General features: G+C 56.2%; 1 protein-coding gene across 4 annotated transcripts in view; it reads left to right on the forward strand.

The window, feature by feature from the left end:
- The first annotated feature begins 1,454 nt into the window (after positions 1-1,454).
- COL16A1 (collagen type XVI alpha 1 chain) overlaps positions 1,455-26,884 on the forward strand; it is a 55,959-nt gene continuing 30,529 nt past the window's right edge. Inside the window, exons 1-43 of one of the 4 annotated variants that reach the window (XM_055573847.1) lie at positions 1,455-1,655; positions 3,176-3,282; positions 5,528-5,602; positions 5,710-5,827; positions 6,668-6,791; positions 7,105-7,371; positions 7,958-8,038; positions 8,190-8,336; positions 9,126-9,179; positions 9,482-9,508; positions 10,050-10,085; positions 11,117-11,143; positions 12,615-12,677; positions 12,949-12,990; positions 13,116-13,160; positions 13,257-13,292; positions 13,650-13,712; positions 14,290-14,334; positions 14,421-14,516; positions 14,686-14,724; positions 15,315-15,359; positions 15,488-15,523; positions 15,994-16,104; positions 16,508-16,543; positions 16,774-16,809; positions 16,885-16,995; positions 17,356-17,400; positions 19,245-19,280; positions 19,379-19,423; positions 19,911-20,042; positions 20,816-20,851; positions 21,060-21,167; positions 21,484-21,606; positions 21,728-21,781; positions 21,984-22,025; positions 22,595-22,630; positions 22,717-22,770; positions 22,953-23,021; positions 25,204-25,257; positions 25,349-25,375; positions 26,125-26,184; positions 26,363-26,410; positions 26,540-26,593. In XM_055573847.1, coding sequence (XP_055429822.1) covers positions 3,210-3,282; positions 5,528-5,602; positions 5,710-5,827; positions 6,668-6,791; positions 7,105-7,371; positions 7,958-8,038; positions 8,190-8,336; positions 9,126-9,179; positions 9,482-9,508; positions 10,050-10,085; positions 11,117-11,143; positions 12,615-12,677; positions 12,949-12,990; positions 13,116-13,160; positions 13,257-13,292; positions 13,650-13,712; positions 14,290-14,334; positions 14,421-14,516; positions 14,686-14,724; positions 15,315-15,359; positions 15,488-15,523; positions 15,994-16,104; positions 16,508-16,543; positions 16,774-16,809; positions 16,885-16,995; positions 17,356-17,400; positions 19,245-19,280; positions 19,379-19,423; positions 19,911-20,042; positions 20,816-20,851; positions 21,060-21,167; positions 21,484-21,606; positions 21,728-21,781; positions 21,984-22,025; positions 22,595-22,630; positions 22,717-22,770; positions 22,953-23,021; positions 25,204-25,257; positions 25,349-25,375; positions 26,125-26,184; positions 26,363-26,410; positions 26,540-26,593 — 2,856 coding nt within the window. In that variant the 5' untranslated portion in view covers positions 1,455-1,655; positions 3,176-3,209. The remainder of the gene's footprint in view (positions 1,656-3,175; positions 3,283-5,527; positions 5,603-5,709; positions 5,828-6,667; positions 6,792-7,104; positions 7,372-7,957; positions 8,039-8,189; positions 8,337-9,125; positions 9,180-9,481; positions 9,509-10,049; positions 10,086-11,116; positions 11,144-12,614; positions 12,678-12,948; positions 12,991-13,115; positions 13,161-13,256; positions 13,293-13,649; positions 13,713-14,289; positions 14,335-14,420; positions 14,517-14,685; positions 14,725-15,314; positions 15,360-15,487; positions 15,524-15,993; positions 16,105-16,507; positions 16,544-16,773; positions 16,810-16,884; positions 16,996-17,355; positions 17,401-19,244; positions 19,281-19,378; positions 19,424-19,910; positions 20,043-20,815; positions 20,852-21,059; positions 21,168-21,483; positions 21,607-21,727; positions 21,782-21,983; positions 22,026-22,594; positions 22,631-22,716; positions 22,771-22,952; positions 23,022-25,203; positions 25,258-25,348; positions 25,376-26,124; positions 26,185-26,362; positions 26,411-26,539; positions 26,594-26,884) is intronic. The other 3 variants (XM_055573848.1, XM_055573849.1, XM_055573850.1) reach the window with 3 other exon arrangements.

Below are 26,884 nucleotides of genomic sequence, written 5' to 3' on the forward strand. Positions count from 1 at the left end.
CCCTCCACTTCCCGCCTGCTGAGCTCAGCGCTTCCCAGGCCCTGCCACTGTCGTAGCCACATCTGGGCCGGCTCTGCGCAGGGACCACAGTGGTGCGCCTCCGTGGCCACGGCTGGGGTTTCCGCTGACTCAGTGCCTCAGGCTCTGGGGGGCGGGAAATCCCAGTCCTGCCCCCCCACCCCCACCTCAGGTTACATGGGGCCACAGGGCTATGGCTCCACAATGTTGCTTTTCCAGGAAGACCCCGCCCCCCAATCAAGGGACTCCAGTTGCTCCCCCCACAGGCATTCTTATGCTCAAGGACTTCCTGAACCTACTTCTCAATAGGTCCTTATCCTTGGGGCCCAGAAATTTGCTACCTCCCTTAGGAGGGTCACTTTGATCATCCCCCTGCCTCTGGACAGAACTAGACACTTTACCTGCTTCCTTCTCCTCGGAAGTCCAACCTTCTCCTCATCCAACCTCAATTCCCCTTGCTTCCTTGCATTCTGAGTATAAAGCAAAACCCTCTCCATTGCTGGGCTGGCCCAGAGTCACCCCCTCACCCCATCCTCCATCCTCACATCCTGCCAGCATTCACCATAATAATGATAAAACAGCGAATATTTATTGAGCTCCTCTTTTGTGCCCTTGGTAAGCACTTTTACAGACTAATTTGTTTTCTGCTCACAAAGTATATGCAGTCATTATCCCATTTTACAGATGAGAAAGTAAAGTCATCGTTAAATAGTAAGTTCAAAACTAGAGGATAGGGATTTGAGCCCTTCTAACCTCATGGAGTTAGGAGGAATAAGGGGACCCGCTGGGTTCCACTTGTCTGGAATTGAGTACAGAGAAGAAGGGGTTAATTTAGCACCCTCCCCAACTCTTGGAGGGAGCCCCCCTCCCCCCAGTTCAGACGGTCAGAGAACAGAGTCACAGGGACTGTTAAGCTCAGAAACTGGAAAAAACTGACCAAGGAGGCTTGGGCAACAGCCACGTCACGGGTGCCGCGGAACTGGGGAGGAGGGTCTTCATTCCCCCTCCCCCAGCCCCACCCCCACCTCCACCCCCGTTTCTGGAGGCCCAGCCGGGGAAGGGGAAGGTGATGGCAAAGGGGAGGCCTTTCAAGCTCCAGGCCTGGCTCTTAAAGGGCCGGACTGCCCGCCCCCCACCCCCCCACCCCCCCACCCGCCTGCAGCCAGAGCCCCCTTGCAGGGCAGCTCCGGACACGCAGGGTCCCGCCTAGCTCGCTCGCTCACCTGGCGGGCAAATGGGAGGGGCGGGCCTGGGAGCGCAGCCAGGCCAGCAGCGGGGCCGCGCGTCCCGCCGCCTCTGCCACCGCTGGAGCCCCCTCTCGGTCCTCCCTCCCTCCTCCAGCCTGGCGGGCGGGTCCAGCTGTGTTCCATTAGCGGCCCTGGCAAGTCCCCAGCCCCCTGGAGCCGCCCCCTATTCCCCCACCCGGAGTAGCCGGCAGTCCCCGGCAGTCGCGCGCGCGGGCGCGCGAGCGGGACAGCCTTTAGCCCCCAAAGCCTCGGGACCCGGGAACTTGGGGTCCCCGAAGCCGGCCAGAAGTGATCCAGGACCTTCCAGCGGGCTGAGGAACCCAGGCCCTGCTTTCTGGGGTTGGCTGCATTGGGCTGCCTGGATTAAGGTGGAGGCGAACCCCAGCTACGGTAAGTGAGGGTGGAGGGGGTTGCCTCCCGGCTCTGGGCTTGCTGTGTGACCTGGGGCAAAAGGCGTTCCATCTCAGAACTTCAGTCCTCTTCTTTCTAGCCGGATAAGCTCTTACCTCCATGGCAGTTCTGACTCTCCCTGCCCCCAAGTCTGTGCCTTCCTATTGGGATGGGATCGTTTCCTCGCGGAAGCATCTCTCCTATGTCTATAGTGCCCTGCTCTGGCTGGGGCTAGGTGAGTGGAGGCCAGAGGTCAGGAGCGGGAAGGGGACAGGGAGCGCATGGAAGTTCACGCCTCCACATGCACTCATACGCCTCTCACAGCTGACGGTCCTTCCACTGACTGGCAGGAGGGGGAGGTCAGGAGAGGGTTGGAGGGATAGGAGGTGCACACCGGAAGAACGGGGGGGGGGGGGATGAGTAGGGGGTGGGAACAGTTCTGCCTCAAGAAGAGGGAGATTGGGGTCCTATCTCCAAATATATGGAGGCGAGGGGTCCTTCCTGCTCTCTTCCCCATCCAGAACTGAGGGAGGGGGAAACAGAATTCCTTTACAGCTGGAGAGAAAGAGGTCAGACTTGCATAAGAACTTCCCAACAGGAGGGCCTACAGGAAGGGTAGTCATCGCCTGCCTGTGTGCACGTGTATGGGTACAAGCTGGTGTGTCTGGGTGGCCCCTGAACACACGTCTCTGTGAGCCTGCCTGTGTGTAGGTAGGTTTGTGTGCACACAGTGCACAAATATGCCTGTGTGTATATATGCCTGTATATCTGTGTGTATCATGACTGTGTGCGCACGCGCGGGCTGCCTGTCTCAGGGGAGGCCAGATGATGTATGGCTCGCCTGGCTGCTTGCTGAGCCCGCATTGATTTATCTGGGCCCATCCATCAGGGTTTAATAAAACTAAAAGACGAGCATCCATCAGCAGGGGAGATTGGCAACAAGGTCCTGAGCCCGGTGACCTGCTCTCCCGCCCACTGCACCCATGAGGGAAGCTTCCTTGGCCCCTGTGATGCCTCTAGGAGACTCAGCTCAGTTGTCAGCCCCTTGTGTGTGCCAGAAAGGGCTGGCTGGCTGAGCTGGGTGCAGCTAGCCAGGTACCAGATTAGCATATACCTATACAGTGCACAGGTTGATAAAATATTGAAATACTTCCAAGCGTCTTGGCAAATAGCCTCTGCTTCAAACCTTTTAGGACCCTCTCGATCTCTCTTCAGTCCAGCAACTGTCCACTAGCACAGCCCGATGCTGCCTGGACCTGGTTTCACTGCTCCAGCCAGCATTCTGTGCTGGCTGCTGGGTGTCCGTGCCATACCGGTGGTTAAATATTTTGAATATCACCGTGGCCCAAATCCTAGCCCAAGGCCTGTGGTTGGGCCTCTGAGAGGGACTGATGCCTGGTCAGACCTCCTGCCACCCCAGGACCAACGCCTGGGCCCCACGGGCTGACTGCTGCTTGCCCATGTGAGAAATTGTTCTCTATGAGCTCTGGAATCCACCTTCCCCCTCCCTATGGTTTCAGGTCCTGTGGCTGCAGTCGACTTCTCTGGACCAGAATGTGGGCATCTTGGGCTCCTGGCTTGTGGCTGCTCAGTCTATGTGTTACCTACAGCCATGGAGCAGATGCAGGTAAGGATCGGAGTGCCATAGGCCTGCCACTGGCTCTCTGAGGTGTGGGGTCCTATGCAGGTATGTGACCATGGCCCTCAGTAAAGTGGGCATTTATAGGAGAGTCCAGAGGCTGGGCTCAGGGTGGCCTGAGCTGTTTGCACACATGAGCCAGCATGAGGCGAGCTAGAGCAGGGGTTCCTGACCTCCAGGATCTAACACCTAATGATCTGAGGTGGAGGTGATGTAACAATAATAGAAATAAAGTACACAGTAAATGTAATCGTCCTGAAACCATCCCTCTCGGACCCCAGTCCTTGGAAAAATTGTCTTCCATGACACTGGTGCCTGGTGCCGAAAAAGTTGGGAGACTGCTGAGCTAGAGAGTGTGCGTGTTTCTGTCTATGTATCTGTGTGTCTCTGGGCCTCTCTGTTTTTACATCTCAGAGCTGCTCTGTGCTTCTGTACATACTCCTATGTCTCTGTGTGTGAGAAGAACCCCCCTCCCCAATACATAAACCCAACCTGTGCCCCAAGGTCTGGTGAGGCCAGCATGGTGGGGAGGAGCCGGCAGCAAGCTCTCCTTGCAGACAGGCCAGGACTCTCCAGTCCTTTCCATGTGGAGGATCCATCCTCCAGCCCACAAGCTCCTCCTCCTCCCTGGCAATCTTGGATAAAGGGCCTGCCTCAAGGCCCAGACACTGGGTAAGACAGAAGGGTGTAGCTTTCCAGGGCCCAAAGCCAGAGGAAGTTGACCGGGCAGCTTGCCCTGCCCTGCTGGGTGCCCTCTGGCTGTGTAGTTGAGCAGAAATAGAACTCCTAGAACCCCCAATACAGCCAAAAGAGGCAGAAAAACCCAGGGACAGATGTGAGAGGGTATATGTGGCAACCTGTGGGCTGTGTGTCTACATATGTGTATTCACATGTTCCCACGTATGCTTTACTCTCCTCTCCCTCACCGGGTCCCCTGGGGATTGAGGCAGAAAATTTCAACATCTGTAAGGAATTTGGGCCCATTGCCAGGGGGTGAGTCACCCCTTGCTGCTGCTGCTACTAAAGACGGTGATAGTTTTTCTGGCCAAACCTGGGGGCAGAAGGATTCGGGGAGGGGGGTTGGTCACTGAGCCTAGGGATCCAGGATGCCTTATTCTAGCCAGGGATCCAAGGAGTCCAGTGTCCCAGCTTCTAGGAGCTATTTCCATTGCCTTGTCCCAGCTACCCTATCTGCATTGATGAAAAAGCTCTCTCTTTTTAAAAATTCTAGCCTCTATCTCTTCTGTTGTAGTACCTCTCTCAAAACTTCAGTTCAATCAGCCCTAGAGAAGAGGCAGGCCCATGGCTACCTACCAGATCCCTTTAAGGTTTTGGAGACCTGAATAAGCTATCCCCTTCTGCAGGAGCCTCTACCCTCTTCATATATCCTGTCTGGAGCCCTAAGGCTCTGGTGGTTCCCTTGAGCTTGTGGTCCACTCAGGCCCTCAGTCTCTCCTCACAGTTTCATAAGGTGGCTATCCAGGTGAAAAGTCAGTCTGTTAACTCAGACTTGTGTCTGGCCTGCTTTGTTTTGGCTGCGGAGTGGAACCCCACCCATTGTTGGGAGCACATGGCATCCCTGGTTGCACAGGCATCTACAACTCACACATGTGTAGACCCGCGTGTGCATAGATATATAACACAGTGTGCACGGATCTGACATCTCCTTGCCCTTGAAGTGCTCCTTTGTCCCCCACTCAGGTGTGTGTCGTGGGATATGTGAGCTGTCTAGAATTTATTTCATTCTCTAGAATGAAAGCAGCCTGGCCCCTGTCTTGGGGCTCTAGGAGAGATCTGGGTTCTAGGAGATCTTGCTCAGCTATGAACTCACTTAGTAGCCTTAGGCCAGGCCTCAGTCTTCCCATCTGTGCCCTGACTCCCAGGATGGGTAGGTAGGGTTAGTCGCTATGTCATGTCTGAATCTTGCGACCTTGGCAGGCTCCTCTGTCCATGGGGTTTCCCAGGAAAGAATACTGGAGTAGGTTGCCATTTCCTTCTCCAGGGGATCTTCCTGACCTAGGGATCGAACCCGGGTCTCCTGCATTGCAGGCAGACTCTTTACCGACTGAGTCACCACCAGGGTCAGAAGGCAAAAGCTGAAAGGAGCCCAAGGCAGAGCCTGGCTGAAGATCCAGAGTGGGGAACATGAACTGGCTCTGTCCCAGGTTCCCCAAGAACTATGCCACCTCAGCCTGACCCCCTCCAGATGCCCCCACTGCCAATTCTTTTGCAGGGGAGCAGTGCCCACCTTCTCAGCAAGAAGGACTCAAGTTGGAACACAAAAGTGACTTATCGACCAACGTGACTGGTGAGCGCCCAGCTCAGCCTGTTGTCCCCCCTCCGCCATCTTCCTGGAGTGGCCTGTACCCCACTCACCTGCCCAGCTGAGCTCGTCATCTGGTGTCTCCCCTAAAGGCTTCAACCTCATCCACCGACTCAGCCTCATGAAGACGTCTGCTATCAAGAAGATCCGAAATCCCAAGGGACCATTCATCTTGCGACTGGGAGCAGTCTCAGTCACCCAGCCCACGCGGTAAAGGCCCCAATGTGGCCACTGGGAACCAGTCTCAGCCACACTCCCCAGCAACTCTGGATGTGGAGCTTAATTTCAGGGGGGACCTGTGGGTCATTTATCTCTCTCCTTGCCAGGAGTCAGCCTGGTCCCACTCCTGGGCCTGGCAGGGCAGGCAGCAAGGGGACTGGCAGGCCCACCCTCTGTCCTTTCCCCATCTCTGGCTAGCAGTAGGTGAGGACAGGTCTGCATCCCATGGGCACTATGAGGACCTCAGGATGGAGGAGGGAGCCTGAAAGAGTTGGGTGTGTTTGTGTGTGTGTGTTCACATGCGTTGATGCGTGTCAAGTTCAAGCTCCTACAAGTTCCTGAGTGTTCTGGCCTCTGCTTACCTCTCCAGCCTCATCTTCCAGAATGTTCCTCTTTCTTTCCTGATTCTCTAGTCATGCTCAATCCAGTCATCTTTTTTCAGTATCTCTTCCCTTCCCCCAGGCCTGGTCATGTTCCCCATGGCATCCTGGTTTCCTTGGAATCCTCGAGAAAGAGCGAAACAGTCATTCTGAGGACTCTGTTTATGGCCTTACCTCCCCCATCATCCCATCACACTTGCAGGCTGCCTGAGGACAGGCCTCTTCTCTGTCTTTTCACCTGTTACCTGCAGCAACCAGACCACCCCTGATGCATAGTAGGCCCTCAAGAAATGTCTGTAGAATGAATGGGTGTGTATATGTATATGTGTGTCCATGGGACGTTATGTGCCTATGTGTGTCTCGTGTAGGTTCAACAGTGCTGAGGGCCCAGGGTGGGCAACAGACGGTCTCTTACCTGAGCCTCAGGGTACCCTCCCTGTTCTACCCCCAGACGCGTGTTCCCTCGGGGCCTCCCCAGTGAGTTTGCCCTGGTGCTGACACTATTGATGAAGAAACACACCCACCAGAACACGTGGTATTTGTTTCAAGTGACCGATGGAGACGGGTACCCGCAGGTGAGCCTGGCGCCCCGCTTGCTCCACCCCCGTTGCTCTTGGGTATCAAGTGGTACCAGTCCAGCCCAGCTTCTGTCCCAGCTTGTGATTCTGGAGCCTCCCTGCTCCACCCCAGTGCCCACCCTTGAGGCCACCCGCAGCCCACCTATCCCTTTCTGTTGGAAGGTATTTCTCAGTGACCCCAGCCAGCTTTCCTTGCTTTGTGGGCTAAGTTTCCCCTCTTGTGAAATGAGCGGGAGAGCCCTTACCTTTGTCAGGCTGTGGCTCACAGGGCTCTGATTCTCTGTCCCTGCCTTTCCCCCTCTCCACACAGATTTCCCTGGAAGTCAACAGTCAAGAGCAGAGCCTGGAGTTAAGGACCCGGGGCCAAGATGGTGACTTTGTGTCCTGCATCTTCTCGGTGCCCCAGCTCTTCGACCTGCGTTGGCATAAGCTGGTGCTGAGCGTGGCTGAACGAGTGGCCTCCGTGCACGTGGACTGCATGTCAGCCTCCTCCCAGCCTCTAGGGCCCCGGCGATCCATACAGCCTGTGGGCCATGTCTTTCTGGGCTTAGATGCTGAGCAGGGCAAACCTGTCTCGGTGAGTGCTAGGTCGGGCTTGGACTCTGCTCCCACTTTCTGGCAGCCTGAGTGGGCTCCCCAGAACCTGTATCTCACCAAGGCTCAGAACCCCCTTATGCTTCCCCATTGACCTCCAGGTGCAGCCTGGCATTCAAGACCTTTCATGACCTGGGCCCTAAAATGTCTGCAGCATCACCTTCTGCTCTGTCTGTCCATGCTCCTTGGCTCTGGTTGATCCCATGCCGGCCATCCATCTCACCTAATACTTTCACACCTCTAGCCTTTGCCTATGCTGTTACCTCACCTGGAATGCTTGTCCTTGAAACCTACCTGCTGAATACCTACTGGTCCTCACGGCTTAGCTTGAATGGAACCTCCTCTTCCCTGCTTCCTCTGGCCAAAGTGAACGTTTCTCCCGCCTCTCCCTCTATCTTGGGTGTATGGTTTTGCTTTGTATTTTGTGACTATATTCTTGATGATCTCCCAGGCCAGACTGGAAAGCCTCTGAGGGCAAACCCTGGGATGGAGCCATCTCTGTGCCTCCTTGGGGACCAGGACACAGAGCTGTTTGCTAAAATGAAGTGACACTTGTGTGTCCCCTGCAGTTTGACCTTCAGCAGGCACACATCTACTGTGACCCAGAGCTCGTGCTGGAGGAGGGCTGCTGTGAGATTTTACTAGGAGGGGTGAGTGGCCTGGACCCAGCCCAGCTGGGAGAGGCTGGGGCACTGCCCTGGGGCACAGTGTGCTGGAGGAGAAGGGCCAGGAAGGGGATGCCTAGACATCTTAGGATGCTGAGTGTGTTAAGGGGGGCTCGATCTTCTGTATTGACCCCAGCCCTTCCCCCACACTGGACAGTGTCCCCCAGAGACCTCCAAGGCCCGCCGGGACACCCAGAACAATGAGCTCATCGAGATCAATCCACAGACTGAGGGCAAGGTCTACACCCGCTGCTTCTGCCTGGAGGAGCCCCAGAACAGCAAGGTGGGTGGCCAGGGCAGGCAGACATGGGCACAGGCTCGAGTGGTCCTGTCCCTCCCCCGATCTGACTACAGCCTGCCCCCAGGGTCAGTTGGTCACGTGCGCCGGGGCAGGGAGGGCACTGGAAGCCCTGCCTATTTGCTTCCTACCCCTACTGGATTCCGAGAGGCAGAGAGACAGCCCACTGTATGACCCTATGCCTGCCTGCTTGCTGGCATTGAGAATTGTGCCTATCGAACTCTGGCACTAACCAGAACTTCACTGGTACCATCCCAGACTCTGGTGAGGGAAGGATCAGGCTGGCACCCAAAGGCATTTTCTCCAGGACACAGATACCTAGGATCAGAGGCCAGGCGCCACACTGCTTGTCTTGGGGCTCACTCATTCTTCTGGGCTCAACCCGGGCCAATGCCAGACTGGTTCCATGCCCAGCACCATGGCCAGCTGCCCTGCCTGCTCCCAGATTCTTTAGGGGGTGGCAGGGAAACCCAGTTCCTCCCGTAGCCCCACCCCTGGCCCTGCAGCCTCCCTGTCCACCAGGCATCTTGCCCAGCCTTTGGCTCCAGGAACACAGGATCCCATTGATTCATAGTCTTGTTTTCTCCGACATCACGTGGGTGGGGGGAAAAGAAGGGGGGTGGACTGTGGGGGTGCCAGGGGTCTGAGCAGGCTCTCGATACCCTGGGAGCTGCCAGATATCAGGCTGAGGGGGTCCCTGGGGTCCATGCCCTTGCCTAGGGGCCCCCAGAACTGTCTCCTTCTCAAGACTTGGCCCTTATTCTTTCTGCTCAGGTGGATGCCCAGCTGTCAGGAAGAATCAGCCAGAAGCCAGAAAGAGGAGCAAAGGTAGAGACAGGCGGTGGGCGGAGGAGCCCACGGCGTCCTCAGTCTGCCCTCCGTGTCCTCTGTAAACCCCTTGAGTAAGAGACTCTCTCTGCCCACGCTCTTCCCACCTGCCCCCACTCTTGGACAGAGCTTAGGACTTGAAGATGCCAGCTCTGAGAAGGAAAGATGAAGGGGGAGAGACAGAAAAGTACCTGGCTCTGTGTAGGGCACCCGCTCCTGGTTGTTCTTGAGTAGGGGTGTTGGAAGCCGCGCTTTGTCCTCTCCATTCCCCGCCCATTCTTATGCCCCCCTCCTCTTCCCAGGCCCACCAGGAGACAGCAGCCGATGAGGTAAGCCTCCCATCTAGACTGGAGAAAAGAGCTTGGTTGGAAGGGTGCCAGCCTGAGCCCTTTGGACAAGGCTTTGGGGCCCTGGAGGCTGGGCCTGGGGTGGGATGGCCACAGAGCTCCCAGCATTCCTTGGGGACCTGATGCTGGGCTCTGTCTGCCTGCTGCTTCTCCTTAGGAGGTGGCTGTTTAGCCCTGGACACTCCTGTTGAGTGGGCAGCAAATGGCCATGTGCATTTTGGGGAGAGCCCAGGCCTTGCCCATGGGACCCCAGATTTGGGGGCCTTACTCTGCTCCATATGCTGTGTGATCCAGGTCTCGCTGCTGGTCCTCTCTGGGCTTCAGTTTCCTCATCTGAGAACTGGCTTGGCTCTGGGTTGGTGGGAGTTGGGGGACACAGCCTATTTGATGGGATTTCGATCTTTATGCTCCTTAACTCCACCCAGACACCTGTGTACTTGGTGTGTGTATGGGGGCCAGTGGGGTGCAGGAGGCTGGCCCTAGGCTCTCAGACCTGACCTCCAGGTCCATTCTTCCCTTTCAGTGCCCACCCTGTGTCCATGGTGCCCAAGAGAGCAACGTGAGTGAAGAGAGAATGTGCTGGGTGGGGCGGGAGGAGGCTGGGAGTGGGCACTGCCTGGAGGTTGGCTTGGTAACTTCTTGGTTCAGGACAAGGGGGTCTTTGTGTACTTTCACACTCTCTGCCCACCCATCCCCCAGAGCTGGGCTTGACCCTCACCCCCAGCCCCACCAGGCCAGGGCCTCATGGAAAGAAGTCTCATGCTCTGTGATCTAGGCAATGTACTGGGCTCCAGGGTAGGACGGGAATGGGGTGGCAGCCTGCAGGATCAGGGCCTCAGTACTGATCCCGGCACTCCCCACAGGGACTCAGGCCTGCTTTGCTTGGAAGGCTTCCCATGTCATTCTAGAGACAGAGAAGGGGAAGGGCTGGCTCAGGGTGACACAGCCCAGCATGGCCCCCCAAGCCACATGTTGACTCAGGGCTTCCCCTCTAATCCCTCTCCAGGTGGTCCTGGCCCATTCTCCCTCTGGGGGGCCAGAAGAACAAGGGAAAGGGGCTCACTGTGAGCCCAGCTGGTACCCAACTGTGCCTCTTCTGTGGGCAGTATGAGTCACCACTTTCCCACAGCCTGACATTCTGAGTTGACATTCTGCATTGATCCACAAAGGACACAACCCTCTCTCCCCTCAGCTCTAAGCCCCTGGCCTTTGGGGATGTCAGGAAGTACCCCTCTGCTGCCCGCCCTTTTTCCATCCTGTCCCCCACCAAATCCAGTAAGGCTGATCATCCCCAGATATGCCGGGGTTACCATGGCAACTGAGCAGCCATGTTATCCTAGCAACTAGGGGGTGGAGCTAGCCAAAGCCAGGCAGGTTAGAGAAGATAGGTCAAACCCCTCTGTAAGTTTGACAGCTTTAGTATATAAAATCAGCATGCTGGTTGGCCTGGGAGGCACAGCAGGGGCTGGGATCCAGGATGTTGGCTCAGCCACTCCTGTGTGGCCCTGACTAAACTGCTTGCCCTCTCTGGGCCCCTGGTTTCCCCTTCCTCCCTAAGATGATTATGTCCTCTCTCCTCTGTCCTTTCAGGTCACGACTGGTCCTTCTGGCCCCCAGGTGAGTCCCAGATGGAGAATAGGACACCCCTGCCCTCTTCAGTGGTGCCAGCCCATCTCATGGCATGTGGCCTCCTGGTTGTGTGTTTATATCAGGGCTACCCAAGCCTGCCTGGGCTTCCCAGGTGGCGCTAGTGGTAAAGAACCCACCTGCCAATGCAGGAGATGCAAGAGATGCATGTCGGGAAGATCCCCTGGAGGGAGGCATGTCAACCCACTCCAGTGTTCTTGCCTGGAGAATCCCATGGACAGAGGATCCTGGTGGGCTACAGTCCTACAGGCTTCAGCTCCCTACCTCTAGGTCTCACAGAGTTGGACATGACTGAAGTGACTTAGCATGCATGCATGCACCCAAGTCTGCATAAGGGTGGGGTTGATAGATGTATGTTTGCGTGTGTGTGTGTTTGTTAGAGAAAGTATTGGGTGTGTGAATCTAAAGATGTAAAAAACTGCACGTATCTAAGGGTCTGTGGAGAAGGAAATGGCAACCCACTCCAGTGTTCTTGCCTGGAGAATCCCAGGGACGGGGGAGCCTGGTGGGCTGCCGTCTCTGGGGTCGCACAGAGTCGGACACGACTGAAGTGACTTAGCAGCAGCAGCAAGGGTCTATTGTGTGTCAGGCCCTGGGCTGCCCATTGGCAGTATGACCTTCTTAAACCACCTCAGGCATAGGTACTCTTATTTTATTTCAGGGCCAGCTATGCCTGCATGTGTGACTGGTGTGCTTTTGTGTGTGTGTGTGTGTGTGTGTGACTGTGCATTTCTGGACACGTGTTTGCATGTGCAGGGGATGAACCCATATACCTGGGGGCCTGACAAGACCATAGAACTGTGGGTGATGGGCTAGGCAGCATGTGCAAATGTGAGATTGTACTCTTGGGTGTGCCCATGAATAAATAATGTTATTCTTGGGGCCACCTCCGTGTGCGTGCTAAGTGGCACTGAGGAGTTTACCTGCAGGGTTACATTTCTTCCGCATTACAGCCCCTTGGCCCCTTGAGGTAGTTGCTGACATGAATCCCATTTTCTTGATGAAGAAACTGAGGTTCAAACAAGTCGCATGACTTGTCCTAAGGCATGTACTTATAAGGTGTGGAGGTAGGATTTGAACTTGGGCAGCCTGACACTCACCGTTATGGGTGTCTGCCATTCCACATATGTGTGTCCAAGCACGTGTGTCCCTAAGCCCCTGGGTGTGAGCTAGCATGCTTGGAAAGGGGTGTGGGGAAGAGATGCTTTCTGCGTGAGACTATAGATTTACCAAATATAGCCTTTTGGGGTGGGAGGGACAGGCGGATGAATGCGTATGGGATCCATATGCTGTGTGCGTGGTGGTGGGGGTTGGGGTAGGGCTGTGCTCATTTACACACCCGTGTGTGGTGGATGCATGGAAAAGATCAGACTGAGGAGAGCTTCTTCAAGGCTCTCATGTGCTTCTCTGGTCCCAGCCCTTGTCTTGGTCTCATCCACAGGGAGGGAAAGGTGAGCGGGGCCTGCCTGGTCCATCAGGACCCAAGGGAGAGAAGGGAGCCCGGGTAAGTGCTCCATCCATGACCGCAGCAGGATCTTCCCAGTGTGCCCTGGGGTTGGTCTGGAATGTGAGCCATCATCATCCCATCATCTTATCTGGAACTCTGCAGCCTGGTCTAAATAGAGGAGGAGGGCCAGGGTCTTTCTAGGGGTTAGTGTGTAGAAACCTCTATTTTCTAGGGGCACCTGGGACGATGGGATTCCTGGGCCCTTCCTTCTCAAAATAGGTCTAGGGTGGCTCCCCTAGGAGGCTGATTCCTTGCTCCCTACTTCTAGGGCAATGACTGTGTTAGAATCTCCCCGGATGCCCCGCTTCAGGTAAGACCTTGAGGAGAGGCCTGCTTTAGGGCCAATATGTGGGTGACTCCTGGGGAAGGGGGCTGTGCCCTCTGAGCCCTGGGGGTGACCCTGGGCCCCTCTCAACACCTTATCTCCCTGCTCAGTGTGCAGAAGGCCTGAAGGGAGAGAAGGGGGAGTCGGGAGCCTTGGTGAGTATGCGACCAGGGCCAGGGCAGGGCAGCAGGGTCGTGGCCAGTCTCCCCATCCTTTCCTCACCTCTCTTGTGTGTCCCCTTCTCATCTCAGGGACCCTCAGGACTCCCCGGCTCCACAGGCCAGAAGGTAATGGGCCTGGATTCTGAGGGGATGGGTACCAGGGAGGTCTGCGAACCCTACAGACAGGAAGAGGGAGGGGTCCAAAGTCATCCTAGAGGATGACGTCATTGGGCCCAGAGTGGGTGGCACCCCCCCCAACCCTCCCAGTCATCCTGCCTTGTCCACCAAAACCAGGAGGGAAAAGCCACAGACACCCTGAGTGAGTGGCCTGGCTGGTTGGGCAGTTCTTTCGGTTGTCTACCCTCCTGTGAAGCCAGTTAATCTCTGGGGAGGCTGAGACTGGCTCTAGGGAGCAGATGAAGCTGTCCTGGTTCTTCCAGCCCCTTCTCTCAGCCCCCGTCACTCTGCCTCTTCCTCTTTCAGGGCCAGAAAGGCGAGAAGGGAGATGGAGGCCTGAAGGGCTCGCCAGGAAAGCCAGGCCGAGATGTACGGTGCTGGGACCCTTCCCCCCACAAAACCCACGTCCCTCAGCACGTGGTCTTGAAGTGGCGAACTGTAACCTTGGGAATCCAACCCACTGCCCTTGTTCAGACAGAATGGAGACCCAGGGAGGGGAGGGCTGCGCCCCAGGAGGGGGCAGAAAAGGGCCTGACTGACTCCCAGCTTCCCAGGTGGTGCTAAGGGTAAAGAACCTGCCTGTCAATGCAAGAGATGTAAGAGATGCAGGTTTGATCCCTGGCTGGGAAAGATTCCCTGGAGCAGGGCGTGGCAACCCACTGCAGTATTCTTACCTGGAGAATCTCATGGACAGAGGAGCCTGGTGGGCTGCAGTCCATGGGGTCGCAGAGTCAGACACACCTGAAGCGACTTAGCGCAACATGACTCCCAGTCCAGGAGCCCCTGACCTCTAAGCCCTGAGTTGACATCTGATGTCCTTGGGGCACTGGGTGGAGTCTGGCTTTGGGACAGGGCAGCGAGGGTGGGCATTTCTACGTCCCAGTGGGGCTGCTGTCCTGGGAGGTGCCAGGCCTCAGCCATTCTCACAGCCTCCCCCCGCCCACAGGGCCGGCCAGGAGAAATCTGTGTCATAGGGCCCAAAGGGCAGAAGGTGAGCTGTGGCTGTCTGATGGGGAGGAGCAGGTCGGGGAGCTCAGAGGTGGTGGTTCTCTCACATCCACCTTATGTCTGTACTAGGGAGACCCTGGCTTTGTTGGGCCTGAGGGGCTGGCAGGAGAGCCCGGGCCCCCAGGCCTCCCTGGGCCCCCTGGCATAGGACTTCCGGGGACCCCGGTGAGTACCCCTTGCTCCTCCTGCTCGTTTTCCCCTCAGAGACCCTTCTTCCTCCCAGCCGGAGGGGAGGTGGGGCTGGGTCCCAGGGGGCCAGGCTGGGGGAAAGGGCCAGAGTGGACCTCACTGTAATGGAAGGCCCCTGGCTGACCCACCCTGTTTCTGCCCTCAGGGGGACCCAGGTGGCCCTCCAGGCCCCAAGGGAGACAAGGTAAGCATGGACAAGAGTGGGGGCCCATGTGGGAACCCCCTGCAGGAACCCCCTACTTGGTGAAAGGAGAGAGGAAAATGGGGCCAGGGGCAGCAGGAGGGAGGCAGTGGGCAGGTTGGGGAAGGGGCTAGGGGGCTGGGCCCCTCAGTGGGCGGTGTCCCCATGCCAGTGCTTGCTGACGTGAAGGCCTTGGCCTGGGTTCACAGGCCTAAGTATCTGGTTAATGACCACAGTGGTCCAACTGGAGGGCCCAAACTCACGTGAGGGCCTTGTGCCTTGAAGAGCAGGAGGCCTGGAAATGTCTGTCTCCTGTGGTTCCTCTGGGCTCACCCAGGTCACCACCCAACCTGATGCCCTGGGGCAGGGACACACAGAGGCCTCGTGATCCCCCTTCCTGTGCAAGCAGAAGGACTCGGGTTAGACACGGAGAAGGACAGGCAACAGGAAGGGAGTGTTGACAAAACTGACCAAGAGGAGACAAGAGATTTGGCAAGATTGTCCTGCCATCCAGAGGGGACTGGAGGGTGAAGGGGTGGATGGGCTGAGGCCACGGCCAGCACCCTTCCCCTTAACCCTTCTTCTGACCGCAGGGCAGCTCCGGGGTGCCTGGAAAGGAAGGTCCTGGCGGGAAACCTGTGAGTGGCCCAGTGGGAGCACGGCTGCCCACCATGCCCAGACCTCCTCTACCAAGGCCTCCAGAGGGAGGGGGGTTCTGTCCTCCGGCCCTCTCTGCCACGGCTAACGCCTGCTGCTTCTCCAACAGGGCAAACCAGGGGTGCCCGGGCTGAAGGGAGAGAAGGTGAGTCCCAGGCCTGGTTGCGCCGGGGTGGGGTGGGAGGGCAAGCCTATCTCTGAAGGGACGGTGAGCATCAAGGGTGCTGAACCTGAGACCTTCCTTGGGGGACCCCCACTCCTCCTTTGATCCAATGGCGTGCCTTTGACTACTAAATAAAGGGCCTGGCTTTGGAGTTACATAGCCAGGTTCAAATCCCACCTCCGCCACATACATGAATATGACAAGTCAGTTAGCTTCTCTTTTTTGCCCAAGTTTCCACAACCCTAAATGGGACACAATGATTTCTTATGGCTTGTTGTGAGGAGGTAGTTTTTGATGTCCAGGGATTGTACTCTGAGTGAATGAGTCAGGTGAACAGAAAGCACCCTCTACCCCCCTAGTGTTCCTGCTGCCCACTTTGCCCTGGCTCACCCCTTGTCTTCCCCAGGGTTTCAGCCCCACCCTGTCCACTCATGGTCTTTCCCTTCTGCTAGGGTGACCCCTGTGAAGTGTGCCCAACACTGCCTGAAGGGTTCCAGAACTTTGTGGGGCTCCCTGGAAAGCCAGGACCCAAGGGAGAACCAGGTGATCCTGCACCAGCCAGGGTGAGTGCCTAGGGTGGCCTGCGGGACTCCATCAAAAAGCCTGGGGGCATAATCATGGAGAGGAGTTGGGCAGAAGGGCTGGAAACTTCTCATGGCCATAGAGACCTCGTGAGCAGAGAGTCTAGGATCTTAGTTCCATGGGGGTGGGGACTGAACCATAGAGTTTAGGGCTGGGCTAGAAGGCTGCCCCAGGTCTCCATAGCAACCAAAGAGGGTTCTTTAAGCCAAGGCTTAAGATGCCTTTTGGGCATGCTGGGGTGGAGCCAACCGTTATAGTGAGTGAGGCTGTGCCCTCCTCCTGGGATTGGATGCTGGTTGAAGGTGGAAGAAAGGAGTGGGCAGGGGTGGTTAGGGTCCTGGCTTGGACTGTGTGCTCCACTCCCTCACGGATGCTTTTTTTCAGGAGGGTCTGGGAGCTGTTGGACAAAAAGGTGATCGGGTATGTATAGGCAGTTTCCAGTGGGGTAGGTTAGCCTGGCCTTCTTTCCTGTCTGTCTGTCACGTGGGTTGATGAGCCCAACTCTGGGATGCTGACCTTGAACCCCTTGGGACTCCTGGCTGTTTGAAGGGTTTGTGGTATGTGACATTGCTGTCCTCATAGATGGCTGGGAAATTTGGGGTGCCCCAACATACCCAGTCTCTCAGCCCATAAATCTCTTCTCCTTGCAGGGAGACCCTGGCATCCAAGGCCTCAAAGGAGAGAAGGTGAGGGACCCCGTCCCCTGGCTGCCCCCCTCTGATCACTGTGAGCCTTTCTGATCCCTTCTCTTCCTTCCCCAGGGGGAGTCCTGCTCGTCTTGCAGCTTTGCCGTAGCGGCCCAGCATCTCCAGCCTTCTGCAGGGGCCAAAGGAGACGTGGGCCCTCCTGGCCTCGGTTTGCCAGGTCTTCCAGTAAGTCACTGCTTCCCCCAGCCAGGCCAAGGCAGCCCATCTTTGCCACACTGGTAGCCTCCCTGGCTCCTTAGGCCTAGTGTCTCAAGCAAGGCAGAGGCCAGGAGGGACGCCCTGAGGTAGGGGCCCCAGGCCTGTAGCCCAGTGTCTCCCTTCACCCCTGCGTCTCCCCAGGACTCCCTCTTAGAACCTCTGAGTGCCAATCTGTGTAACAGCTGGAGTTGTCCAAACACTGAGGGGTTGTGGGATTTGTAGTTCTGAGCTGGCCTTTCTCTTTCTGGGTGGACACTGGGACTCATGGACTCTTGGAGGGATGGGAGTGGGGGGCACGCAGTGACTGTGACTTGATTGTTTTTTCAGGGGAAAGCTGGGGCCCCAGGGCCAACAGGGCTGAAAGGAGAGAAGGTGAGATCTGGTTAGATGTCAGGAAAACTGGGATCTTCTTGACAAGGAGGCAGGGGAGGGGGCCCCTGGGTGGGGCATAGGGACAACAGACAAGAGACCAAACTAAATCCACAGAGAAATAAATTCATCAATGTTTTGCAGACTGGAGTCAAAGAATTTATTTCTGAGAGCCCACATGTTCTCCAAGAAAGTTCCTTTAGTATTGTATTTTTAATTTATTGATGATCCAAAAAATTGAGTACCTTCATAAAATAATAATAACAGCCCTCCTTTACTACTTACTTTGTGCCAAGTAGCATTCCAAAGGCTTATAGATGTATTGACTTGTTTCCTCCTCCCAAAACCTCATGGGGTAGGTACTCCATTCTTCCCATTTTGTGGATGAGGAAACAGAGGTCCAAAAAGACCAAGTAAATTGCCCGAAGTCACATGGGTGTTTGGGTGCAGACCTGGGATTTGAGCACAGAGAAACTGGCTCCAGCGCCTACAGTCTTGCTACTCGGCTGGGTTGCTCAATTTCAGTGCCCTGTAAATGTATGTATTTGTGGTTGTGTTGGAGACAAATGACACCACTGAACTGATACAGCAGCTATTCCTGTGAGGGGTTCGCTGGGTGTACGAGGGTTCAAGTGTGAGAAACCCTGGAATATACATTCAGACTCCGCTCTACCAGGCAGATCATTTGTCAGATTTCTCAAACGGAGCTTTACACTCTCCCCCTCACCTGTTTCTTCTTCCAGCCCTTCTGATCTCCATAAATGGCATATACCCAGTTCTTCAAGCCTCCTCAAACCCCAAACCCGTCTCCACCTCATCTCCTTCTGACAGGTCTCTCCCAATCCTCCTTTTCCCCCGGCTTGGCTCAGCTCCACGGCTGCACATCGTCTTGGTCCCACAGCCTCTGACTTGGATGGAGGTGGCAGCCCTCTAGCTCGCCTGCCTGCAGCCGCTGCAGCTCTTCAGCGTTTTCACCCAGTAGCTACTGTGGTTTTGTTAAAACAAACACACGCTCTCAAGTTACACTGTTTCCCTGCTGAAAATCCTTCTGGGACTGTACACTGTCTCAAAGGCCGGCGGTGCCTAGCAAGACCCCGGATGCCCAGCCCTGCCCGCCTTTGCAGCTTCATCTGGTTCTTCTCTCTGCATTTCCTGTGCTTTAGCTGTACCGCCCTCCTTCCTTTCTGGAATATGTCAAGAATGTTCCCACCTCTTAGATTTTGTCCTTGTGGCTCCCACTGTCTGGAGCGTTTTTCCTCTCTTGCTCCCCCTGCTCTTTCATTGACCGGGCCTTAGTCTCCTCTTTCTGACAATAATTGTCAGCATATAATAATAAACAGTTCTCTGACCATCCTGTCTAAAACGGCCTACCCTGCCTACTTTGTCTCACCACCCTGCTTACTCCCTTCATAGCACTCCTGGCCATCCAGTTACAATTATTTAAAAATTCTAGGTGTCCCCCACAAGGGTGTAAGCGCCACAGATGTGTTTGTCTGTGCTGTTCACTGCTACTGACCAGCACCTTGCCTAGTGCACAGCACGTCCAGGCATCCAGCGAGTGACTGTTGGATAAACGAATTCCTGATCTTTGTGTGCTGGGCCAGGGCTGAGGGCGGGTCTGGGATTCTGCGGCCTGTGCCTGAGGACAGAAACAGGCTGGCCACAGTCTCCCCTGGGGACCTTGGCGGAAATCCCTTCGCTTTCTGGGTCTCAGTTTCCTAGCCAGGAAATGGGAGTGGGGGTGGTTAGGGGTCCCCAGGGGCTACTCTTGTGGCTTGGGGTTTTGGAACGACCTAACACTTGTGTGCCTCCCCACTTTGACCCTGTGTTCTCTGCTTTGCTCTCAGGGTAATTTCGGGGAGGTAGGGCCAGCCGGCAGTCCGGTAAGTGAGCTTTGGATGCCAACAGCTCGAGGGAGCAGGACGAGGTGGGAGTGGCCCAGGCAGATGCCGGGCATCACACGTGGCTTCTTATCACACAGGGGCCGCCAGGGCCTGCGGGACCCACAGGCATCAAAGGGGAGAAGGTGAGTCTGAAGACCTTCCCCATGCAGCCAGGGCCAGCATCCCAAACACACTCCTCCTGCTTGACTTCAAACCCTCCCAGGCTGCCCACTGCCTGAGGGTAACATCGGATCCCTTACCATGATGTTCAGAACTCCTGAGGCTTGGCCCCACCTCCTTTTTTTTTTTAAATATGATCCATTTTTAAATTCCTTATTGAATTTATTGCAATATTGTTTGATGTTTTGGTTTTCTGGCTGTGAGGCATATGGGTTCTTAGCTCCCTAGCCAGGGATCAAACCTTCAAATCCCTGCATTGGAAAGTGAAATCTTAACCACTGGACCACGAGGGAAGTCCCCCCCACCTCCTTTTTTCACGTGGTTTTCTACAATGTCTCCTGAGAGACCCCCCCTGCCCAGTCCAGGTGCTAGGTCAGGCCCGGCTGCATTCCCAGCCCCAGATTCCAAGCCTGGGATGAGGTCCCCCAACCCTGTGTCCTTGCTTGGCAGGGGGAGCCTTGTGAGCCATGCAGAGCCCTGACCGAGCATCAGGATGAAGACAGCCACGTGGTGGCCTTGCCAGGGCCCCGAGGAGAGAAGGGGGAGCCCGGGCCTCCAGGTTTCGGTCTGCCAGGAAAACAGGTGAGTTCTGGGGCCTGTGGAGGTGGGATACAGGCAGGGCTGCCTGGGTCTCTAGGCTCCTGGTGCAGTGGCGGGGTAGGTGGGAGTGTGGAGGGGCCAGTGCGTCTGTCCCCAGAGGGAGCTGGCCTGATGGACCTCTGCCCTTCGTCCTGGGACATAGCATGGCTGAGTGTGCAGAAAGACCACCAACCTGGGACCAGAAAGACCTGGGTTCAAAGCCCACCTCTGCCTTTTACGAGCCCTTTGACTTGAGCCAGTTACCTCCCTTCTCTGTGTCTCTGTTTCCTACAAATAGTGTTGCTGTAAAGTCTAGGAACGACGTGTGTGAAGCATTGGTGGCACACAACAGGCATTCAAGAATGATAATTACAAAAAAAAGAATGAAAATTGCCACTGGGGCGATTATTATTGTTGCTGCTTTACTCATAGCAGTGAATGCTACCAGAGTGCATATCATGGGCCGTTCACAGCTTCATATATATCGACTTGTCTAATCTCACAAGGACTCTGTGGGATAGAAGGCTGTGCTCTTTTTATCATCTCCATTTGATAGATAAAGAAACTGAGGCACAGAGAGGTTAAGTAGCTTGCCAGGGTCACCCAGGCAGGAAGTCTGACTCAGGGCTCTTTTCTTAATCTACACAAACTGACTAGAAGGAGAGCAGAGGTTTTGGTTTGTTTGTGTGTTGTCTTTTCCTTGGCTCTAACGCACTGCCGGACGCTTAAGGGTGTCTAGTGTGAGGGAACGGACACTGGAAATGCTTTCTCCTCAGGGCAAGGCCGGAGAGCGTGGACTGAAGGGGCAAAAGGTGAGAGGAAACTCGGTGGGCACAGGTGGGCACCACCTTCTCTCAGATGCCGTCTCCACCTCCTATTCCTGAATTGTGCTGTGCCCACTCTCCATTCCCCGCCCAGCCCCCAACCCCAGTGAAGAGCTTTGAGTGCCCGTAGGTCCCAAGAGGCCACCATGCCCCGAGCTGGGTCATCCCTGCCCTCCTTGAATCTTACTCCTTACAGGGTGATGCTGGGAATCCTGGAGACCCTGGAACACCAGGCACCACAGGGCGGCCAGGACTGTCGGGAGAGCCAGGGGTTCGGGGCCCTGTGGGGCCAAAAGGAGAAAAGGTCAGTCAGGAAGGGGGCAGGTTGCCCCACAAGCACGAAGAGATCAGGCCGAGAGCTAATGAGGGGAAGGACTTTGGGGTCAGGCCGTGACCCTCATGAGATGCTAGCGTCACCGGGTGGAGGCGCCTCGGCTCTACTCCAAGGCAGGGGAGGAGACCCAGGAGTCTCAGGGGCCAGTATTGATATCCCGGGCTGAGGAGGGGTCGGTGGAGGGGCGGAGCTCTCTGAAGGGCACAAGGACCCCAGTTTCCAATGCCTCCTCTCTTGGCGGCTGGGCCTGGCTCACGGGTTCCTGGCTGTGCCCATCTCTGACCAGGGTGATGGCTGCACCGCCTGCCCCGGCCTGCAGGGGGCGCTGACAGACAGAGCGGGGCTGCCTGGGAAGCCGGGCCGGAAAGGAGATCCTGGGCCAGAAGGCGTGGGCCGGCCTGGTAAACCGGTGAGTTCTGGCTACCTGCCTTCTCGTCCTTCCCTCCCTGGGCCTTCTTTCTCTTCCCCTGCCCCCTTGCCCCTATGGGAGCCCTGGCTCACCTGTGTCTTTACTCACCTGTGTCTTTTAGGGCCAGCCTGGTCTACCAGGAGTTCAAGGACCCCCAGGACTGAAGGGCATACAGGTATGTGTGAGTGTGGGGGGCCTGGGCTGCAGCTCTGTGGGGGTGGGGAGATACTGGGGGCAAGTGGGCCTGGAGGGAGGAAGGGAGATCCCGCCGCTGAGCAGGGGGAGGGGGAGGGGGGAGGTTCAGGAGGAGGGGCTAGGGCAGGGGTGAAGGATGAAGAGGGAATCTCAAGCTCAAGCTTGTCCTTCTGCCTATTTAGGGAGAGCCTGGCCCTCCAGGAGTGGGAGTCCAGGGGCCACAGGTGAGCCTCCAGCCTTCCTTTTGCCTGCTTGCCTCCCAACACTTACTTTCAGTCATGTCCAACTCTGTGACCCCATGGACTGCAGCATGCCAGGCTTCCCTATCCATCACCAACTCCCAGAGCCTACTCAGACTCATGTCCCATTGAGTCGGTGATGCCATCCAACCATCTTATCCTCTGTTGTCCCCTTCTCCTGCCTTCAATCTTTGCCAGCATCAAGGTCTTTTCAAATGAGTCAGTTCTTTGCGTCAGGTGGCCAAATTATTGAAGTTTCAGCTTCAGCATCAGTCCTTCCAATGAACACCTACTTAGCCAAGTGCTTACTCCCATCTGCCCCACCAAACCTAAGCCCCCTCCCTGCCCCCAGAGGCTCCAGGGCACAGCCCTGGCCTTCTGTTGCTTCTGTCTGGGACTTTGGTTTGGACCCCCTGACCCTCTCTGACCCTCTGAGTCTCCTTGTGGAGCCCTCTTGAGTTTGGGCTGGCAGATACCCTACCCCAGACCAGTCTGCCAGTGGCGCAGGTTGGCTTGGGCAGCTGTGACCCAGGCTGCCTTTTTCTGACTTGCAGGGGGAGCCTGGAGCCCAGGGTTTGCCTGGCATTCAGGTATGTCTGCCTCGGGCCTTGGAGGAGCCTGGCAGGGGAAGGGGCCACCCGAGGATAGAGATAACCAAGTGTGCTTCCATCTGCAGGGGCTTCCGGGCCCTCGGGGACCACCTGGCCCTGCTGGAGAGAAGGGTGCCAAGGTGAGCCTTTGCATCCTTGGGCTCTAGACTAGTAATGCTTCAGAATGTCCTGGCCGTGGGCACAGGGGACATGGGAACCGAGGGATACTCATCAGACGGCTGCCCAAGGCCTGGTCTCACCTGCTGGATTGTCGCGAGCTTCAAACTCAGGCCCTGCAACCTTGGTACCCTCTCTTCCACAGGGATCTCCAGGAGTGAAAGGAGCCGCTGGGCCTGTGGGACCTCCTGGTGCCAGTGTCTCTGGGCCTCCGGTAAGGGCCCCTTCTGTACTCCACACTGGGATGTTGCTGGGACTAAGGGCATTGCTGCCAGGAAGAGGGCACGGGGCTGACCTTGCCTGTGGGGGATGGGAGCTGAGAGGCCTCAGCTCAGCCCAGCGTGGGAGTCGGAAGACCACACTGTTTGGGGGGAGTCCCTGAAGAATGGCAGTATTGACCACCACCAGTTTTTGAGCAGTGACCACGCTGAGGCCCATGCTAAAACAGAGATTAACTTAATCTTCACAACAGCCCTGTAAGGGAGCAGCTATGATTATTCCCATTTCACAGATGAGGAAAATGAAGGCCTGAGAGTGGGGAGACAGAGCCAGGACTTGAACCCAGTTCTGTCTGACTCAAAGCCCATATGTTCAGCCCCCCCACCCCACTTCAAAACTTGGAATCATTCGGGATGATCTAAAACAGTGCTGCCCAATAGAACTCTCTGCCCCGCCTGAGATGTAGCCACCAGCCCCATGTGGCTCTTGAGCACTCAAAATATAGCTAGCATGACTGAAGAACGAAATTTTACATTTAATTTAATTTTAATTATTTTCAATTTAAGTAGCCACATGTGGCTGTTGGCTACCATGCTGGCCAGCACAGCTCTATCTACACCAGCAACACTTTCAGTCTCATTATCCTCAAGGACCTCCCTGGATTACTGTCCCACCAATGATTCCCATATTCTGAAAGATGTGTCTGTTGAACAAATTGCACAGATTAGGGAATAATAAGCACATTTCCTCATTTTTATTCATCAAAGACCTATATAATAGCTAGCTTCAGCTCCACATGAACCCACTAGAATTTTTCAAGACGATATAATTCTAGCCTGAATCAAAGAAAGGCTACCTTGCAGCCAGCCGGTGCTGTGCCAGGTTGTGGGCAAATGTATAATTTTTCTTAGGCTTTTGGTAACGTTGAAAATAGCTCAGTGAACCATATCTTTTCTATCTTTATCAATCCCTAGAGAAAGTCCAGACCCAGTTTGGGAATCACTGATGGATTCCTCAGGAGGGGGCTACGGCCTTGCCCAAGTCCCCATGGTCAGTCTGGGTCGTCATGGTCCCCACCTGAGCCAAGGAGCACGCCCCCCGCCCCCAGTAAAGGCAGATGTGAAGGGGAAGGAGGCCCTGGTCCTCAGGGAGCTCCGAGTCCCATGTGGGAAGGTGGCCTGTCCGGCAGGAGACCAGCTGTCAGCATGTGCCCTGGCTGGTCTCTCCAGACCAGCTTTCCTCAAGCTGAATCCCATCCGCGAGCCTCCACAGTCCCTAGCTTCGTGACCGTCAGCACATGACAGTCTCTCGGAGCCTTTAATTCCCTTTAATAAGAGCCAAAATTCCTATCTCTTCCTTAAGTCAACTGAGAGACCTTTTATGATGAAGAGACTGTGTCTCAAGCACCGAAGAGAGAGAGGATAGAGCAGGGATCTTGCGATAGAGCACAGACCGGGTGCAGCCGTCCTGTTGGGCCTATTAGAAAATCTCGTTAAGCCTTAGTTTCCTCCCCTGTGGGCTTCCCTTGTGGCTCAGCTGGTAAAGAATTCACCTGCAATGTGGGAGACCTGGGTTTAACCTATGGGTTGGGAGGGATTGGGGGCAGGAGGAGAAGGGGACGACAGAGGATGAGATGGCTGGATGGCATCACTGACTTGATGGACGTGAGTCTCAGTGAACTCCGGGAGTTGGTGATGGACAGGGAGGCCTGGCTGTGATTCATGGGGTCGCAAAGAGTCGGACACGACTGAGCGACTGATCTGATCTGATCTGATCTGACCCACTCCAGTATTCTGGCCTGGAGAATTCCATGGACTGCACAGTCCATGGGGTCGCAAAGAGTCGGACACGACTGAGCGACTTTCACTTCCTCCCCTGGAAGTGGAACAATACCATCCTGCAGGACTGGGAGCAGGGGGATTCCATCCACTGCCCTCTGACAGGCACTTGGCCCAGTGTCTGACACCCAGAAAGCGCTCGAGAAATGCCAGTCTTCCTTCTTCCTCTTCTCTTTGTCTCGTGGGCCTCAGTCTCCTCCTCTGGACATGGGCACTGAGATGTGGGTTCCAGGGAGCCCGGCGCTGCTTCTGTTTGTCCCGTCACCCTCCCCTCCAAGCAGGCCAGCTGGCTGGCTGCTGTCCAGACCTGCCCGCTGACCCTGGGCTCTCTCCCTGCAGGGCCCTGATGGGCAGCAAGGACAGACTGGACTTCCAGGAGCCAGAGGGATGCCGGTGAGTGCTGTGTCTCAGGGCAGCAGGAAGCCACCGCTGGCCTTGATTCTGTACCCCTATCTCCTCACCCACCTGTGTTTCTTCCCTGCAGGGTGAGAAGGGATCACAGGGAGAGAAGGTAAGTCCCAGAAACCTGTGACCAGTACTTCCGGGGAAATTAGCAGCCCCTAGCACCCTGCCACCCGGGGGATCCTCTGCACTTGGCTGTGACCCTGGACTGGAGGATGGGTGCTGAGGAGTCATCCTGGTCTTCTTGCCACCCACCAGCTCCCTGGTTCCAGGTTGCAGGGAGCCCCAAACACTTCCCATCTCACCTGGTTGCCAGCCCAGGGCTCAACCAGGTTCCTAGGAGACCCAGAGAGCTCCAGGTCTCCCTACAGCAGGCAGCTGCATTTTCAGATGAGTGCTGAGTCACAGGACAGGGGAAGGAACTGGGTTCAGAAGAACCAGTGAGAGGACAGGGATGTGAAGGACCAGGAGAGAAGGGCATGGAAGGCAGGCTGGGCCAAGGGGAATGAGCTGAGAACCTGTGCAGTCGCAGATGGTGATGAAGCTGAAAAGGCAGTAACAGGAAGGGCTGTTGTTTTCTGAGTGCTTGGCATGTGGCAGGAACTCTGTATACATTCATCCAGTCCATCCTCATGACAGTCTATGCAGTGGGCATTATTACCCCCATCGTACAGATGAGGAGACTGAGGTTCAGAGAAGTTGAACAGATTACTCAAGGGCATAGTCAGAAGAGGCAGATCCTGGATTTAAACCCTGCCCTCTCCATCTCTAGAGCCCACCCCGCCTCCCAGCTGTCAGTTTCCAGAGGGTGCTCCATCCTTGTCCCTCTGCCACTGACAAAGGCTCTTCTCTTTGCAGGGCGAGCCAGGGGAGTGTTCCTGCCCCTCCCGAGGGGACCTCATCTTCTCTGGCATGCCGGTAAGTGGTGCCAAGAGCCTTCCCCCCGAACCTGGGGGAGAGGCCTGGCTTTCTGCCCTGTGCCCATGATGCACGGGCCCCCGTGCCCTGGCCAGCTGCCTCCCCACGCAGCCCTGCGCTTGGTGTGGACGTTGCCTATAACCTCTCCCCTTCTTTTGCGACCCCTACTCCCACCCAGGGTGCTCCGGGACTTTGGATGGGCAGCTCCTGGCAGCCGGGCCCGCAGGTGTGTCGCTTGTCTCCTCTGCGCCTCCTCTCATCCGCCAGCACCCCGAGGCTTGCCCATCCTCACACCGCTGCCCCCGCGATGGGGCAGAACTTTCTTCTGGGTCTGATGATTTCTTCTCTCCCTCAGGGTCCTCCAGGTGTTCCTGGACCACCAGGCCCTCCTGGAATGCCTGGGCTGCAGGTAAAGAGGGAGAGCAGAGGGAGGGCAGGGCGACAGGGCGCGTGCTCTGTGCTTGACGCCAAGTGTGCCGCCCCCTGGCCCCAACACCTGTATGTGTCATTTCTCACTCCTTGTCTCCTGCTTCCCAGACTGGTACCCAGGGCCCCCCAGTCCCTGAGGGCAGGCTGTGTGTACTCCCAGCTCCTTTCTGACACATGTCCTGTTGAGTGTAGCCCAGGCATCGCACTGACACCCATGCCAAGCTCAGGCCTTGATCAGCTGGCGGGAACCCAGAATCTAGGTCAGCTAACA

This window comes from Bubalus kerabau, chromosome 3, assembly GCF_029407905.1.
Source record: "Bubalus kerabau isolate K-KA32 ecotype Philippines breed swamp buffalo chromosome 3, PCC_UOA_SB_1v2, whole genome shotgun sequence".
NCBI classification, from domain to species: Eukaryota; Metazoa; Chordata; class Mammalia; order Artiodactyla; family Bovidae; genus Bubalus; species Bubalus kerabau.